Raw genomic sequence first — 17,865 nt, 5'->3', positions numbered from 1 at the left:
CTGCCGGGCTCCGGGCCTGGGCCTGTGGCCCCCGGTGGGGGTCAGCCGGCAGCCCCCCGGGGAAACCAGCTCCCACCACCAGCACCTCAGGAACAGTCCCAGAGAGGGAAATGCCAGTTAACGGACTTTCCCCGAGAGCTGGGTGCCGGGTTGGTGTGCCGGGGCGGGGGCAGGGGCGGTCAGGCCACCCGCCTGTGTCCCCCCGTCAGCTGGGCTCAGGTCTCGCTAACGTCCCTCTGACTTGGCGCCTCTCAGCGGTGGCGGCAGGTTGTCCTCAGAGAATCTTCTTGCAGTTCCCGTGTTGTTGTTGTTGTTGTTGTTTGCTTTTCGGGTCACACCCAGCGATGCACAGGGGTTCCTCCTGGCTCTGCACTCAGGAATTACTCCTGGCGGTGCTCGGGGGACCATATGGGATGCTGGGATTAGAACCCGGGTCGGCCGTGTGCCAGGCAGATGCCCTCTCCACTTGTCCTAGCCCTTGTATCGTGGACAGGGTGAAACCTTCGCACACAGAGCCTGGGAGTGAGGGCCCAAGGGAGGGGTTGGGATGAGGCTTTAGCAAAGTGAAGAGCCAGTCTTGGGCTCGGCCCGACACCCGCAAGGCCATCGGGCCACACCCCCGTGCGGCCATTTTGGGGGGAGAAGGCTCACTTCGGAGATACAGCCCGTGAGCCAACACGCTGCCCCGGCTCCGTGCTCTGGACACGGGGTCAGAGCCGCCATTGCCGAGAAAGCCTTTGCACAAAGTCGAGATGAGGCTGTGTGGCCCAGTGGTCACTGCGTGCTGCGGGTGAGGCCCTGCATTCAGTCCTGGCGCAGGAGCCGGTTAGGCCAGGGAAGGGGGCCCGGGCTAGGGTGGGGGTCTGCTGCCCGGAACTCCAGGAGGTGGGGGGGCTTCAGGCACAGAGGCTGGAGGGGGCGGGGCTCCCAAGTGAGTTTGGGAGGTGGGATATGTCTGTGTGGCCGTCCGTTCTCCGGGGCCCTGGCGGGGAGGGGTCGTCCTCATGGCTGCCCGCCTGCCCCCTGTGACCCCAGGCCCCCTGGCGCATCGAGGAGACGGCCCCGCCCAGCACCTGGCCCCAGACGGGCCGCGTGGAGTTCCGGAACTTCGGCCTGCGCTACCGGGAGGACCTGGATCTGGTTCTCAAGAACATCAACGTCACCATCGAGGGTGGGGAGAAGGTGGGTGCGCCCTGCCCCGCCCGGTCCCTGCCGGTCCCGGCTGGCACCACGGGGCCGCCTGGCCTTGGCCGGGGAGGCTCACGGACCCGAAGCAGCCCCGAGAGCACCGGGCAGCCGGCAGACGGGGCGCGTCGCTGGTTTCAAACACAACCCTGGGTTTCAGCCGCAGGAGCTGAGGCGCGGGGCCCGTTTTCCCGTAAAACCCATTTCCCACTCTTTCTGGCAAGAGCAGCAGCCCTGTGCCCGCTCCCGCTCGCCCGCCACCCCCCTGGGCCCTGCAGACGGTCCCAAGGGCAGCCCCGTGCCACCGGCCAGGGCTGAGGGACGTGGGAAAGGGCCAGGGCGGGGCGTGTGGCCCGGGTCCGAGCTCTTCCTGGGAACTCGGCTTGGCCTGACTGAGCCCCGGCCACGGCGGAGGGTGGGGGCAGCGTCTCCGAGGGGCTGGGGCCGGGAGAGTCCGAGAGGAGGCCGGTTTCCCGGGGTGTCACAGCCGTGGCCCCTGGGGTGTGGCTCCGTGCCCACGTGCCCGTGTGAACCCCCAGGGATGGACCCCAGCACCGCCCAAGCCAGAGAGAGCAGCCTGGCCGGGCGAGGGGCGGGGGGCAGGGGTGGGGGGTGGAGAGCACCCGCCCTGCGCTACTGCCCATGGCCCCCTAGAAGCCCCTGACGGTGCCGGCCTGTGTCTGGGGGGGGGCCTCAGAATTGCCGACTCGCCTGCCAGGGGCTGAGGACGGAGCACCCCACCCCCACCCCACTGCTCAGGGAGGGAGGACCCCCCGCCTCACCCCGGGCCTGTGCCCGCCCGCAGGTGGGCATCGTGGGCCGCACGGGCGCCGGAAAGTCCTCCCTGACCCTGGGCTTGTTCCGGATCAACGAGTCGGCCCAGGGGGAGATCGTCATTGACGGCGTCAACATCGCCAAGATCGGCCTCCATGACCTGCGCTTCAAGGTCACCATCATCCCGCAGGTGAGGGTCAGGGCGGCCCCCCTGCCAGCCCCTGCCCCGGGAGGCCCCCGAGACCCCCTCCCCCGTTTCCTGTCGCCATGGGTCAGCCCAGACCCTGCCGCGTGTCCAGCTGTGCTCAGCGGCCTCCGGGCAGAGTTGAACTCGAGGCCTCACGTGCTTGGGCCCCGTGAGCTGGTTCCACAGCCAGCAGTGCTCAGGGATCACTCCTGGCAGGCTCAGGGCACCACCTGGGGGGTCAGAGATCGAACTCGGCTCAGCCAAGTGCAAGGAAAGTGCCCTCCCCGCTGCGGCCCTGGGCCTCCTTTCTGGAATGTTCCCCCACTCTACCTGCCTGTCGAAGACCAGGAGGGAAGAGCTGGGAAACAAAACCAAGGGTCCGAGCCCGCCTGACCCAGGCCCTCCCGGCTCCGTCTGTCTGTCCTCAGCCTCCCCAGAAATGTTTTCTGAGGACCAGAGCGGCGGGTACTGGCCTTGCACACAGCCACCCTGGGTGCCGTCCCCGGCACCACACCTGGCCCCTGAGCATGCCCCAGGAGTGACCCCGTGGGCGCAGGGTCAGGAGTCAGCCCTGAGCATCCCCGGGTGTGGCCCCGAAACTCAGAACTAGGGGCCAGGGGGCTGGAGTGATAGCACAGCGGGTAGGGTGTTTGCCTTGCATACAGCTGACCCGGGTTCGAATCCCAGCATCCCATATGGTCCCCTGAGCACCACCAGGAGTGATTCCTGAGTGTAGAACCAGGGGCCAGAGCGGAAGTATAGTGGGCAGGGCATTAACCTTGCACGTGGCTGACCCGGGTTCAATCCCCGGCATCCCATATGGCCCCCGAGCACCGCCCGGAGTCATTCCTGAGCGCCGAGCCAGGAGGCAGTCCCGAGCGCCTCTGGGAGTGACCCCAAAAGCCAAAAATAAAATAAACCTTCAAAGCCAGAAACAATCCCGAGGCGCGCCGGCACCCCAACACAGCTCTGGCACCCCGGGGCCCTCGCGCCTGGTTGCCCCGAGCTTGCCCGGCGCCCCGGGGGCCTGTCACGCGCCCCGCTGTCTCCGCAGGACCCCGTCTTGTTCTCCGGCTCGCTGCGCATGAACCTGGACCCGTTCAGCCAGTACTCGGACGAGGAGGTGTGGAGCTCGCTGGAGCTGGCGCACCTGAAGGGCTTCGTGTCGGCTCTGCCCGACAAGCTCAACCACGAGTGCGCCGAAGGCGGGGAGAACCTCAGGTGGGCCGGCGCGGGGGCCGCGGGGGACCCGGTGCCCGCCCCGCCCTGGCATGCACAGCCCGTGCCAGCAGCTCTGTGATCCCTCCCCCGCCCTCCGCAACCGGGGCTGTCCCGGCTGTGCCCCTGCTCCTGCCACGCCGGCCAGGGTCCCCTCCGCCCCCTCGCCCTCACCCCTGCACGTCGCCGTGGAGATGGCAGAGGCGCCCCTCAGTCCCAGCCGCGTCCCCAGGGGCCTCTGACACACACGTGCCCGCGTGGCAGAGAAATGCTGAGGGCTGTTTGCAGCCGCCGCCCCCCACCCCCACCCCCCACCCCAGGCTGAATCGGGGGAGGGGCAGAATGTTATTTCGATTTTCGGGTCTCACCCAGCAGTGCTCAGGGCAGCTCCTGGCAGTGCTCAGGGCTGACTCTGGCTCTGCACTCCGGGGTCACCCCCGGCGGGCGTGGGGGCACCCTGTGAGGTGCCTGTTGCTGTCCTGTGTCTCTCCGGCGGCGGGGGCTTCTGAACACCCCCACTGAGCTCTATGCTGGGCGGGGCTGGGGGCGGGGGGCACGTGCTGGGGGTCCGCAGGAGGGGGCCGTGCGGTGCCCGGTGTCCACCCCCGAGCCGGGGTGACCCGCGGCGCCCCTGCTCTCCCCACAGCGTCGGGCAGCGCCAGCTGGTGTGCCTGGCTCGGGCCTTGCTGCGGAAGACAAAGATCCTGGTGCTGGACGAGGCCACGGCGGCCGTGGACCTGGAGACGGACGACCTCATCCAGTCCACCATCCGCACGCAGTTCGACGACTGCACCGTCCTCACCATCGCCCACCGGCTCAACACCATCCTGGACTACACGAGGTGACGCCCCTGCTGCCCGCCCACAGCGCCCCGGGGACACTGCACTGGTCTCTGACACATACTGTGCCCTCCCTGGGACCACATGTGTGTATGCATGTGCACACGCATGTGTGTACATGTGGGGAGAGGGTACTGGCATGTGTGTATGTGTGTGCGCATGTGTGCATGTGTATGGGCATGTGTGCATGTCACACGTGTCTGCGTGTGTGTATGGGCATATGTGTGCACGTGTGTATCTATGTGCATGTGGGTGGGCTGGTGGGCTGTGTGTGCACGTGCATGTGTGTATGGATATGTGTGTGCATGTGTGTATGTGTGCATGCATGGGCATGTGTGTACGTGTGCATGTGTATACACGTGCGTGTGTATGGACGTGTGTGTCCGCATGTGTGTATGTGTGCATGTATGGGCATGTGTGGTACGCGTGCATGTGTATACACGTGCATGTGTATATGGATGTGTGTGCACATGTATGCATGAGTGTGTGCATGTGTGTATGTGTGCATGTATGCACGTGCATATATGTATGTCCGTGTATGAGCATATATGTGCATGCATGCATGGGCGTGTATGCGCATGGGCGTGTGTGTGCACGTGCATGTGAGTATGTGCACATGTGTACACAGGCATGTGTGTATGTGCATGTAGACAGGACGTGTTGCTTCTCCACCCTTGTCCCAGGCCCTGGGGTCCTGGCAGGAGATTCTGGGACACGGGGAACCTGCTTATGGGACTTTACAGATGAGTGTCGGGAGGCAGCGGGAACGTTCAGAGCAGAGGCGAGAAGCTTAAGGCAGGCTCGCGAGTGGCCCGTTCTCAGAGCTGGGCAGAGCTGGGCAGGAGCTGGAGCGAGAGTGGAGGGCAGGGCGTTTGCCTTGCACACAGCAGGTATGAGCGATCCCTGAGCACAGAGCAGGAGCAGGCCCGGGGCATCGCTGAGTGCAGCCCCCAAGCAAACTGTCAGTCCCCGTCGGACCCGAGCAGAGCCAAAGCGCCGTACCCGCTACTTGCCTGAGCGGCAACGGTTCGGGGGTCCCGGCAGCCTTCCGTGTCTGCGTGGGACTTAGCGTGAACTTATCACTGACCCTGGCTCGCGTCCCCGGGTCTAAGCCCGCCGTGCCGGTCAGCCGAGGGCCGCGCTCAGAAGCTCCTGTGCGCTGTGCTCAGCATTCGGCCCACGAGGGCGCCAGCTGGGGTGGGTCCGCGTGGGCCCGTGGAGCCGATCCTCCTCCCTCGCACGCGCGAGCCTTTTCCGTTAGATTTCCAGGATCAAGGGCCCAAGTAGGCAGTGACCGCAGGTCCCGGCACAGCCGTGCCAGCCGGATAGGGAGCTGGAGCAGGTTGGGCTGAGCCGGGGGGCGGCCGGGCGGGGGCCCTGACCCTGTGCCTGCGCCCGCCCGCAGGGTGATTGTCCTGGACCGGGGGGAGATCGTGGAGTGCGACGCGCCTGCAGAGCTCCTGAGGCAGCGTGGCCAGTTCTTCAGCATGGCCAGGGACGCCGGCCTGGTGTGAGCCGCCCGCCCGGCCTCCAGCACTGAAACCAAAAAGCCCAGATGCCCGCGGGCGCCCCCCGGCGGCCCTGCACGACGGACATACGGAGCCAGGGGAGAGAGCCGAGACTGCTGGGGGGGCCCTCGCACACCCGCTGCCCCCCCACACACACACACACCAGCCCGCCTTCTCCCTGCCTGTGCGCATCCCTCTCGGTGCTCAGGGGACAGACCGGCCACGGGGAATCCGCTCGTGACCAAATCCAGCCACCACGCCGGTGGATCGCAAGCCTTCGAGAAGCTTCTCGGCCCACCCCTCCGCTCCCCCCCACTGCCCCCCAGGGGGGTCCAAGTCAGACTCCCCCACCAAAGCTCCTTTCTGGGGGCTGCTGCCGCGTCTGGGTGAGGGACCCTGGCGTGACGGGGTCTCCCAAGGCCACTCTGACCCCCGTCGGTCTGGGCACCTCGTCCGTCCCTGGGGCGTCGGGGGGAGCAGGGTGGGGAGGACTCGCTTCCTAGGCCCACTCGGGAGTGATGGTCCCCGAGGCTCTCCCGACCCAGCCTGGCCGGGGTCCTCCCGCCCTTTCTCCCTCAGCTGCGGGGGCGGGGGGGTGGGGGCGCCTCCAAGGCCCTGTGACCACCTGGTACCAAAAAGAACCCACGTTGGGTCTTGTTTTTCAATGTCGCCCCCTCCGGCCCGCCGAGCGTCTGGGCCGCAGTGTCCAGGCCTGGGTGTCAGGTCCCCCAGTCTTCGCCGAGGAGCTCGCGTGACCATCAGTGATGGCTTTTCTTTCTTCCTTCCTTTCTTTCTTCCTTCCTTCCTTCCTTCCTTCCTTCCTTTCTTTCTTTCTTTCTTTCTTTCTTTCTTTCTTTCTTTCTTTCTTTCTTTCTTTCTTTCTATTTTTTTTTCGATTTTGTTTTGCTTTTGTGGGTTTTTTGTTTTGTTTTGTTTTCCGAGTCCTTCCCCGAGAGAGGAAGAGTCTCAGGACTCTCCCAGGAGGAAGAGGCGTGCGCTGAGAGGGCCCCGCTCTCGGGGTCCTGCAGGGAGAGAGAGAAGGGGGAGCCCCCCGCGGGCCTGCTCTTCGGGTCCCAGGGGGGAAAAAGTGTGAGAAGCCCCCACCCCGCCCCCCCAGGCTCCCACCTGCTTGAATTACGTTGCTGGCTTCAGTCTCCCAGAAGTGTCTTTCTTTTAGGTGGAAAATATATATATTTATTTTTTTTGTAAGTTATACCATTCTTTCACATGAGATAAACCAAGTTTTTCTTGGGGATCTTTTTGTAATGACTTACACTGGAAACGCAAATATTTGCAGATACTTTGCAGTAAAAAAAAAAAGAAAAAAGAAAGTTTGATTTCTTTCTCAGGGAGTATTGTCTCTGTTCGGGGGCCTTAGCCAAGGGTCTCGCTGTCCCCTAACGTCGAGTCTGAAGGGCCCACCTCCTCTCTGCCCCGGCCCCAAGAGCGTGGTTGGGATCGGGGTACCTGGGAGTTAGGGTCCGCTGGGGTCTAGGGGGAACCGGCGCCGGGCAGACCTGGCCGTGAGCCCTGCCCACTCCATCCCCTGCTGCTCCTGAGCTGTACAGTAGCTCAGCAAGTGTGGGGATGCGTGACCCAGCCTCATAGAAGCACATGTGTGCACACATGTGCACAGACATGCACACACATACATGCTCATGCATGTGCACACATCGTGCATGCATAGATGTGCACACATGTGTACAGACATGCACATGTGCACACATATGTACAAACATGCACCGACATGCCTGTGTGCACACATGTGTACAGATGCACATGGAGACATGCATGCACACACTGCACATATGTGCACTGCGCACATATGCAAGCACACGTGCACACACATTCATACACACAGCCCAGAAGGGAAGTCACAGCCGGACCAGCAGGGCCGACTTGGGAGGTTCTTTCTCGTCGGTCTCCAGGACGGGACTCCTGGGGGAACAACTCACAGCTTTCGGCACAGGGAAGGGGACCTGGCGCGCCCAGGCACCCAGGAAGTGGGGGGCCTTCCCTTCAGAGGTGGCCCCCCCCACCTCTGCCAGGGCCGCCGCAGCCGCAGCCAGCGCCCCTGAGAAGCCCCCGGCTCGGGGTCCCCCCCGCTCTGAGCTGAAGATGGGCGTGTTTCTGCCAGCGCGTCTGGCACTGCATGCAGGGGACAGAGGCCTGTCACGGAGAGACGGTGACCCCAGCTAAGCAGTCTCCCCACTGCCGAGAAGAGCCAGGCCACTGGGTGGGCTGGGGCGCAGCTCCGTAGGACGGCCTCTCCCCTCCCCTCCCCTCCCCTTCCTCTCTCCCCTCCTCTCCTCCCTTACCCTCCCCTCCCCTCCTCTCCTTCCCTCCCCTCTCCTCTCCTTCCCTCCCCTCTCTTTCTTTCCTTTCCTTTCTTTTCTTTTCTTTTCTTTTCTTTTCTCTTCTTTCCCTTTCTCTTCTTTCTTTCTTTCTTTCTTTCTTTCTTTCTTTCTTTCTTTCTTTCTTTCTTTCTTTCTTTCTTTCTTTCTTTCTTTCTTTCTCTCTCACCCAGCGATTCACAGGGGTTATTCCTGGCTCATGCTCTCTCCTCTCCTCTCCTCTCCCCTCCTCTCCCCTCCCCTCCCCTCCCCCTCCTCCCCGTCCATCTCCTGCTCTCCCCCCCACTCCACTTTTCTCTTCCCAGTCCCCCTGTCCCCCTGCCCCCCTCTCCCTCCCCACCCAGCCCCCCCCCAGCCCAGCCTCTGCCGTCCCTCTGTGAAGTAACGCTCTCCCTCTCCATAAGGGCAGGACGTTTTATTTCCTCACACACATGAACCGGGGGCGGGAGGGGACCACAGTGCTCTCTGGTTCTCTCAGACCGCCTGCCTCGGGCAGGTGACCCCAGGGACGGGCTGCCTGCTGTCCAATCCCGCTGCCCTGCCGGCTCTCCTGGCCTCTCCGGCGCCCCCCCCCCCCCCGGTCCGGGCTCAGCCCCAGGCCAGGAAGGCTTTTCCTCCCCCCACGGTCAGAGCGGGTGGTGGGGACCCCCCCCCCGCCCCCCAGACGTCCAGGACACACTTTCTCCCCGTGCACCCCGTGGGGGGGGTCAGACCAGGCCGGACTCCCGGGCCAGTTTGTAGAACAGGCCGCCCTGGGCCAGCAGCTGGGCCGGGCTGCCACTCTCTGCCACGCGGCCGTTGTCCATCACCAGCACCCTGCCGGGACACGGGGACACGAGTGTGGGGACGGCGGCCCCAGGGCCCAGCTTCCGGCATGTTCCTGCCCAGCCCACCCCCCCACCGCCACCAGCCCCCTCCTGGGAGCATCCTGGGCTCGCCTTGCCCACCCGCAGGAGGCCTGCCCCCCCCCCGTGCGCCCTCCCCCCTCCCCCTCCCCCTCTCCCTGCCGGAGGGGGGGCGCTCACCTGCTGCAGCCCATGACGGAGCGCAGGCGGTGGGCGATGACCAGCACCGTGCACTGGGCAAACCAGCCCCCGAGGGCCTCCTGGATCTGGCTCTCGGTGCCCAGGTCCACGTGGGCCGTGGCCTCGTCCAGGATGAGGATCTGGGTCTTGCGCAGGAGGGCGCGCGCCAGGCACACCAGCTGCTTCTGGCCCACGCTGGGGACAGGGGGCCCGTCAGGGGGCGCTGTGCAGACGGGCTCCACGGCAGGTGGAGGCCTGTGCCAAGGCGCCCACCCCCCCCCCCAGGCAGGCAGACACCCCCCCCTCCTCCGCCCACAGGAATCCCAAGTCATTCGAGCCCCCCCCAGGCCTCAGTTTACCTATCTGTGAAAGGCTGTATCTAGTCTCTTTGGGGGCCAGAGAGAGAGTACCACAGGTAGGACTCTCGCCTCGCCTGTGGCCGATCCAGGTTCGATCCCCAGAGCCCCACATCATCCCCTCGCCCTGCCCGGAGTGATCCCCGAGCACCGCCAGGTGTGGCCCCAAAAGAAAACAAAAAGACCCATTTCGAGTCTCTGGTCCCAACACATGCCGGAGACATCCCAGCTTCAGAGGGGCCGACGCAGCAGCCCGAGAGAGGCCTGAGCAACGGCGACGGCACCGGCCCAGCACAGTAGCCGACCCGGGTTCAATCCCCCAGGGTCCTCCGAGCCCACCAGGAGTCAGCCCTGAGCACAGAGCCAGGAGTCAGCCCTGAGCACTCCCTGCTGTGTCCCCAAAATGCAGAAGAACCTGGGGGAATCATTCTGGGGTCAAAACTGCCATCTGAGGCTGGAGCGGTAGCACAGTGGGGAGGGTGTTTGCTTTGCACACGGTCAGACCAGGGTTCGATTCCCAGCATCCCATAGGGTCCCCCAAGCACCGCCAGGAGTAATTCCTGAGTGCAGAGCCAGGAGGAACCCCTGAGCATTGCCAGGTGTGACCCAAAAAGCAAAACAAAACAAAAAACTGTGATCTGGCCACCTGTGGGCCAGCCCTATCCTGCACACGGGTCCTCGGGCCAGAAGTGATGACCAGAGCGGAGAACTCGTGGCTGAGGTGCTCACCGGGGGTCTCCCACCAGTGAGCACCGAGCACCGTCCAGCCAGCCCTGCTGTTCGGCGTCCCCGTCCTGCATGCCGTTTCCCTGAGCACCGTAACCAAAAGGGGCGCCACCCCCACAGAGATGTGTGGGAGGGAATAAAGGTCACGAGTGCGAATCTAACAAACTGGTGTGTGGGCGCCTCCGTGAGGGGACACAGCCCCCCGCCCCCCGAGAGACTGATTCTGACTAGTTTGGGTTTTTGATTTCTCTGGAGACGACCCCCGGCTGTGCTCAGGGCTGACTCCTGACTCTGTGCTCAGGGATCACTCCCGGCAGGCTCAGGGGACTGTAGGGGGAGGTGCCGGGGGTTGAACTTGGGTCAGCCGGCTGCCAGGCAAGTGCCCTGCCCGCGGTACTGGGGCTCCGGGCACAAGCCCTTGTGCTGCTAAGAGGAAAATGCCGGGGCTGGAGCAACAGCAGAGCAGGGAGGGCGTTTGCCTTGCGCGCGGCCGACCTGGGTTCAATCCCCAGCATCCCATAGGGTTCTCGAGCACCGCCAGGAGTGATTCCTGAGTGCACAGCCAGGAGGAACCACTGCGCATCGCCGGATGTGACCAAAAAAAAAAACTGTCACTGTCACTGTCGTCCCGTTGTTCATTGATTTGCTCGAGCGGGCACCAGTAACGTCTCCGTCGTGAAACTTGTTGTTACTGTTTTTGGCATATCGAATATGCCACGGGGAGCTTGCCAGGCTCTGCCGTGTGGGAGGGATACTCTCGGTAGCTTGCTGGGCTCTCCAAGAGGGACAGAGGAATTGAACCCGGGTCAGCCGCGTACAAGGCAAATGCCCTACCCACTGTGCTATCGCTCTAGCCCACCCAAAAAAAAAAGAGGAAAATGCTGATTTTGCGAAGGCGCATCCCACGTGACCAGGCACCCCCGTGGGCACAGCGAACGGCCCATTTCCGGAGCAGGGTGACAGCGAGGAGCAGCGCGTGCCGAGCTCCTACCTCAGGTCGCTGCCCTGGTCCGCGCACTCGTACAGGAGCTGGCCGGGCAGGCTGGCCACCAGGCCACGGAGCTGCACCGTGTCCAGCGCCGCCCAGATGGCCTCGTCCGAGTGCTCCTGCCGCATGTCCAGGTTCATCCGCAGGGAGCCGGGGAACAGGATGGGGTCCTGGCCGGGCGGGCGGCAGCTCAGCCGGGGCCGCCCTGCCCCCCGCCCTGGCCCCGCGCCCCTCCCGCCCCCACCCCGCCTCACCTGGGGGATGATGGTGATCCGGGACCGCAGCGTGTGCAGCCCCACGTGGGCGATGGGGACCCCGTCGATCCACACTCCGCCCTCCGCCGCCTCCAGGAAGCGCAGCAGGCCCCCCACCAGCGAGGACTTCCCGGCCCCCGTCCTGCCGACGATGCCCACCTGTCCGGGCGGGGGGACGCAGGCTGTGTTTCCCCGACGCCTAGGCACGTCCTTGGAGCACCCGGCCCCCCCTCCTGTCCGCCCACCTGTCCTCCTTTCCCCGGACCCATCTATCTGTCTGTCTGTCCATCTGTCCATTCCTCTGCCCCCCGACTCATGCACGCATCCATCTATCCACCATCTGTCCATTAGCCATCCACCCCTCACCCATCCGTCCATCTATCCATCCAGCCCCTCACCCATCCATCCATCCATCCATCCATCCATCCATCCATCCATCCATCCACCCCCTCATCTGTCCGTCCATCCATTCATCCATCCCCTCATTCCATCTATCCACTCGTCCATCCATCCACCCACTCATCCATGTGTCCATCCATCCACCTGTCCATCTGTCCAGCCAGCCCCCGCGGGCCCCCTCTGGCTTCTTCCCCCTGGTCCCCCAGCAGACCCGGCTCCCCCATCTCCTGCCCCGGCCTCCTTGCTTCCCTCCCGTGCGTCCGGCCCCCTCCGTCCTCCACGTGCCCTCACACTCCTCCCCTCCTGCCCAGACCCCGTCACTCTGCCCTGCCCTCCTCTGGGCACTCCCTCACGCCGGCCTCTCCAGCCTTCCTGCCCTCCTTCCTTGTCACCTCACCCGTCTCAGGGCCAGCCCTCACCCCTGCACCCTCCATCCCCCACCCGGCCACCCGGCTCTCGGTGGGGCACACTGAGGCGGCCGCTGGGGCCCGCGGTGGGAGCACCCACCTTCTCCCCCGCCTGGATCTGGATGGACACGCCCTGCACAGCCAGCGGGAGCCCGGGGCCATATCTCAGTCCGAAGTTCCGGAACTCGATCTGCCCCCCGAGAGGCCAGGGGTGCTGGGTGGCCCTGGTCGACAGCCTCCAGGGTGCCTGCAGAAGGAGGGGACACTGAGTCAGCCTCACTCCACGGAGCACCTCCCTGGGCCTCAAGTGTCCTCTTCTCTGCAATGGGCACGTTTACACGGGATGTCACACGGCTGGAAGCTAAGAGCAGGCTGGCAGTGGGGCTCCCTGGGAGAGAGTGGCCTTGGCTTCGAGGCCCTGAGCTGCACCCCAGGGAGAGGGGGGGAAGGAAGGAAGGAAGGAAGGGAGGGAGGGAGGGAGGGAGGAAGGAAGGAAGGAAGGAAGGAAGGAAGGAAGGAAGGAAGGAAGGAAGGAAGGAAGGAAGGAAGGAAGGAAGGGAGAGAGGGAAGGAGGGAGTGAGGGAGGGAGGGAGAGAGGAAGAGAGGGAGGGAGGGAGAGAGGAAGAGAGGCAGCAGGGGAGGGAGGGAGGGAGGGAGCAAAATACTACCAGCTACCAGGGCTGGAGGCAGGAGTAGCAGGTGAGGTGCCCGTGGGCAGGGCAGGGCAGTGCCCCTGATGGGGTGGGGGTGTGGCTCTCTCCCCATCACCTCCTTGGGCAGTGCCCCCTGCCGGGGTGTGTGTGTGTGTGTGTGTCTGTGTCTCTGTGTGTCTGTGTCTCTGTGTGTCTGTGTCTGTGTGTGTGTGTGTGTGTGTGTGTGTGTGTGCGCGCACGCGCACGGGTCTCTCCCCATCACCTCCTTGGGCGTGTGCGCGTAGTCCTTCATCCGCTCCACAGAGACGATGTTGCTCTCCAGCTCGGTCCAGCTGCGGACGGCCCACTGCAGGGTCTGCGTCACCTGGGGCCACGGGCCGGCGTCAGCCAGGCGGGGCTGGGAGGCAGGACCCAGGGCACCAGGGGACGGGGTGGGCCAGGGAAACCCCCAGCCCAGGCCAGAGACGCCCCGAACCCAGGCCAGAGACGCCCCCAGCCCAGGCCAGGGACGCCCCCAGCCCAGTCCAGGGACGCCCCCAGCCCAGTCCAGGGACGCCCCAGAACCCAGGCCAGGGACACCCCCAGCCCAGGCCAGAGACACCCCCAGCCCAGGCCAGGGACACTCCCAGCCCAGGCCAGAGACGCCCCCAGCCCAGGCCAGGGACACCCCCAGCCCAGGCCAGACACGCCCCGAGCCCAGGCCAGAGACGCCCCGAGCCCGGCGTACCTTGAGGGAGGCGGAGATGGAGAAGCCGACCAGGCCGGCGCTGAGTCGGGCCCTGGCCAGCACGGCGCAGGTGGCAGCCACGAGCACCAGCCCGTTGCCCAGCAGCTCCAGGTTGGTGGCGAGCCACCTGCGGGGGGAGGGGCGGCCGTGGGCGGGTCAGCGGGTCAGCGGGGCCAAAGCTTCTGCTCCCTTGGGCACAGGGACACTCTCGGCACCTGCCCAGGTGCCCAGTGTGGGGGTCCAGGGGCGTGGCCCAGCCGAGCTCCCGTCTCCACACCCCAGCCGCCCCCCCACCCCCTGCAAATTCTGCAGGTGGGGGACATCGAGACCGGCCTGGGTCCCCCACAGCCCGCCCAGAGCACTGCCCTGCTGTGGCTCTAGTGTCCCCGCTGCCTGAACCTGGCATCCGGCCACACAGGACACTCACCCGCACTCCAGACCTAAGTCAGCTGGAATGACACCTCCTCAGGGAGCCCTCCGGGCCTGCTCCCTGCCTCGTTCTCTAACCTAGTGACCTTCCACCGACCGTCTCCTCACTGGGTCCCTTTGAACCCGGCTCCCTTCCTGTGTCCCCCAAGTCTCGTGGCGTGCCCCCCACATGATGTCCACCTGTGATCCCCTTGAACTATCCCGGGTGCCCCCAGAAGGGTCCTGTGGCCCCCAGCTGGGAAACCCGGCCTGAACGCATCCCAGCTGAGGTCCGTCCATCCCCACAGCCGCCACTGCTGGACCGTGTGCGCCCGTGGGGGCCGAGCCACGCGCTGTCCCGGGGATGTGGCACACAGGAAGTGCACCGGAACTTGCGTGGAACAGGGGGCGGGGGGGAACGTGCCCGCAGCCTCCTCTCCACACCCTCCGCCCGGACCCTCTGCCACCAACACCCTCTGGGGGCCGCGGCGTGAACCAAACGGATGCAGGATCCGAAGCCAGGAACCCCGGGCTCTCCCCCACACCCACCCCTCATCCTCCCGACAGCCCCGCAGGGGCGGGGCGGCCATCTCCGTCCCCCACGACGGACACACAAACTGAAGGTCGGGGGGTCTGCGTCCCCTAAACCCACACCTGGCACAAACGAATGCCACGCCCCATGCGGAGTCGATGGCGGAGCGGGGGGACCCCTGCCAGCTGGACGGCGTGGGGAGCTTGTGTACCGCTGGGGACAGGACGGCCAGGGGCCCCTCCTGACTCTGACCCAGGAAAGCCACCAGCAGGGACTCCGCCCCCCCCCCACGCCTCCTCCCTGCACACAGACGGTGGCTGTGCCACCAACTTGGGGCCACGGTAACTGGGGCTTTCTTCCCTCTTCTGTTTCTTTGGGTTTTGGTCTTGGGGCCACACCCGGCGATGCTCAGGGCTGACTCCTGGTTCTGTGCTCAGGAATCGCCCCTGGCGGTGCTCGGGGGATCCTGCGGGATGCTGAGATTAAACCGGCGTTGGCCGTGTGCAAGGCAAGCGCCCCTGCCCGCAGTGCCATGGCTCCGGCCTGGGCTTTGTTTGTCCCTCCGGCTGCCGTCTGTCCTTCCTGCCTCCCCCCCCAGGGGCCCCGCGGGCGAGGTCCCATCCACCTCGCTAGGTGCGAGCGCTGTGCTGTGTGACCCGGGAGAGCTCCGGGGCCTGTCTGGGCCCACCATGTGATCTCTCGTGGGGACACCCAGGCGGAGAACGGGTCGCCTCGGCCCCGAGCCGCTTCCTACCTGTCAGCCACCAGCTTCAGGAAACTGACCCTCTGGCTCTCGTCCAGGCGGGCGTCGTTCTGTGCCACGAAGGCCCTCTGCTCACGGAACGCCCGGAGCACGGTGCCGCCCTGGAAGGACTCGGCCAGGTGGGAGCACACGGCCGAGTGCCGGTCGGACTCCAGGCGGCGCAGCTGGCAGGAGCTGGCCACGTACAGGCTCTGCGGGGGGACAGACGGAGGGCAGCGGGGCGGGGCGGGGCGTGGCCCGGAGGGGGCGTGGCCCGGGGCGGGCGGGGCGCGGGGCCCTGAGAGGGCGGGGCCCGCCCTGCTCCCTGCGTCTGTCCCCCACCGGCCCACCCGCCCTCCCCTCCTGTTTCCTCGCAGGCTCGGTGTCCCATGGTTTGGGGAGAGAAGAAAAATGCCTTCACTTCAGGAAAAGAAAATTTCAGTGCAGGGACCCCTCTCGGCTGGACCACGTGGGACGCTTGTGTGTGGTCGGGGTCGGGAGGGCCCTCTTGACCCTGACCCACGGAGCCAAGGGCCGGTATTATGACACCGAGTTGGGGCGCGCGGTGACCCCAGAATTGGCATGCGCCCCTCACAGGGTTTTCATTTATAAACTTATTACTGGAGCGATAGCACTGCGGGTAGGGCGTTCACCTTGCACGAGGCTGGCTGGCCTGGGTTCGATTCCTCCGTCCCTGTCCGAGAGCCCAGCAAGCTACCGAGACTGTCCCGCCCGCATGGCAGAGCCTGGCGAGCTCTCCGTGGCGTATTTGATATGCCAAAAACGGTCACCATAAGTCCCACAATGGAGATGTGACTGGTGCCCACTTGAGCAAATCGATGAGCAACGGGAGGACAGTGATTCACAGTGATACTTATTACTGAGGGGCCACACCCGGCAGTGCTCAGGGACCACATGTGGTGCTGGGGATCAGATTGGAGTCAGAGGTGTGCAGAGCAAGCCGGAGCCCCCATGCGGTCTCCCCCGTCCACCCATGGGACTTTTTCTTTTCTTTTCTTTAAATCCCCTGGGAAGCTTCCACCACCCACCCTCCCCGCAGTGCCCCACAGAGAACCCCAAATCTGACTCGTGGGAGGGGGTCACCCTGATCTCAGTGGTTTCTGTTTTGCTTTGTTCTTTTCCTTTTTGGGGTCACACCCGGTGATGCGCAAGGCTTTCTCCTGGCTCTGCACTCAGGAATCACTCCTGGCGGTGCTCAGGGGACCCTACGGGATGCCGGGGATTGAACCCAGATCGGCCGTGTGCAAGGCAAGCATCCTCCCCGCTGTGCTCTCGCTCCAGCCCGATCTCAGTAGCTTTCAAAAGCCTGCTGGGCCAGCCCAGTCACTGCAGCGCCAGTGGGAATGTCTCATTTTGCAGCTCTGGGGCCAACGCAGGCCAGTGCGGAAGGAAACACACCAAGGGAGTTGCACGGCCACGTGGAATCATTCACTCAGTTGGAAGGTTCCCCGTCAGGAGCTGGTAGGGGCCATCGGGAAGCCCGAGAGGTGTGTGAGGTAGCAGGGGGGTGTGAATTGACTGCGGCTGGCAGGAGGAGGAACTTCTGGCATTTGATCCCGAGCTCTGGCAGCAAGCAAGACCCTTACCAGCCTCCCAGGACAGCGGGGCTCGGGGGACTCGGGCTGAGGGATGTGGGGAAGGGCAAACACAGGATATGTCCCTCCCCGCAGCCTTCAGCCGGCCACAAAGGGGGGTCAGTGAATCCCTGCACCCGTGAAGGAGCCAGCTACGAGCTATCGTTGGCTCCAGGGGCCTGTGTTCCTCGGCCCGGCGCGGGTTCAAGGACTCCTGGAGTGCAAGGGGGACTGTGTGCTGTTCACAGTGGTGGAGGCAGCTGGACGCGGGCTGGCCGAGCCTCCAGAGTGTGAAGCCGGGTTCCTTGGGGGCGGGGTGGCACACCCAGCTATGCTCAGGCCTCACTCCCGGCTCTGCGTTCAGGGATCCTTCCCGGCAGGCTCGGGGGACCACAACGGATGCTGAGGACAAACCCGGCTCAGCTGCGAGCAAGGCAAGCGCCTTCCCTGCTGCACTGCGGCCTCCAAGGCGGGATTCTGAACACAAATCTGGCTCCGCCCGGCTCCCGAGCTCCGGACGGAAGCTCCCCCCAGCCCAGGACAAGAGGACACTCAGACTTGGGTATGGGAGAGCTGAGGAGTGGAGAGCGGTGATGAAATGAAGTCAGTAGAAAGAACGAAAGGAGAATGCGATCAATGCAGAGAGCCGGCGGGAGTATTCCTGTACTCACAAAGCTCTCCACATCTCTAAAATCACTAAACGTTTCTCCCAAATATTGCAAAAAGAATTATTTCCAGCTACAAAGAGAACCAAAATAAATGGAGGAGAAAATATTCTCCAAGATGTTATTTTTAAAAGAGGACGGGAGGGGGGCGGGCTGGAGTGGTAGCACAGCGGGGAGGGCGTTTGCCTTGCATGCGGCCGACCCAGGTTCGATTCCCAGCATCCCATACGGTCCCCTGAGCACCGCCAGGAGTAATTCCTGAGTGCAGAGCCAGGAGTAACCCTTGTGCATGGCCGGGTGCGACCCAAAAATCAATAATAATA

General features: G+C 64.7%; 2 protein-coding genes across 3 annotated transcripts in view; one reads left to right on the top strand and one right to left on the bottom strand.

Moving 5' to 3' along the window:
* The window catches only part of ABCC1 (ATP binding cassette subfamily C member 1), a 79,478-nt gene extending 72,460 nt beyond the window's left edge, over nt 1–7,018 (top strand). For both annotated transcript variants that reach the window (XM_055136330.1, XM_055136329.1), the window contains 5 exons: nt 1,036–1,182; nt 1,991–2,149; nt 3,201–3,367; nt 4,011–4,205; nt 5,609–7,018. In XM_055136330.1, the coding sequence (XP_054992305.1) occupies nt 1,036–1,182; nt 1,991–2,149; nt 3,201–3,367; nt 4,011–4,205; nt 5,609–5,717 (777 nt within the window). In that variant the 3' untranslated portion in view covers nt 5,718–7,018. The remainder of the gene's footprint in view (nt 1–1,035; nt 1,183–1,990; nt 2,150–3,200; nt 3,368–4,010; nt 4,206–5,608) is intronic.
* A 1,517-nt stretch (nt 7,019–8,535) lies between these two features.
* The window catches only part of ABCC6 (ATP binding cassette subfamily C member 6), a 39,470-nt gene continuing 30,140 nt past the window's right edge, over nt 8,536–17,865 (bottom strand). The window contains 8 exon segments of the mRNA XM_055136113.1: nt 8,536–8,881; nt 9,091–9,285; nt 11,164–11,330; nt 11,415–11,573; nt 12,321–12,467; nt 13,136–13,237; nt 13,601–13,727; nt 15,295–15,494. Of these exon segments, the coding sequence (XP_054992088.1) occupies nt 8,773–8,881; nt 9,091–9,285; nt 11,164–11,330; nt 11,415–11,573; nt 12,321–12,467; nt 13,136–13,237; nt 13,601–13,727; nt 15,295–15,494 (1,206 nt within the window). The 3' untranslated portion in view covers nt 8,536–8,772.

This window comes from Sorex araneus, chromosome 4 (genome assembly GCF_027595985.1).
Source record: "Sorex araneus isolate mSorAra2 chromosome 4, mSorAra2.pri, whole genome shotgun sequence".
Lineage (NCBI taxonomy): Eukaryota > Metazoa > Chordata > Mammalia > Eulipotyphla > Soricidae > Sorex > Sorex araneus.
The sequence above is the reverse complement of the archived record's forward strand: the minus strand, read 5'-3'. Positions and strand labels throughout refer to the sequence as shown.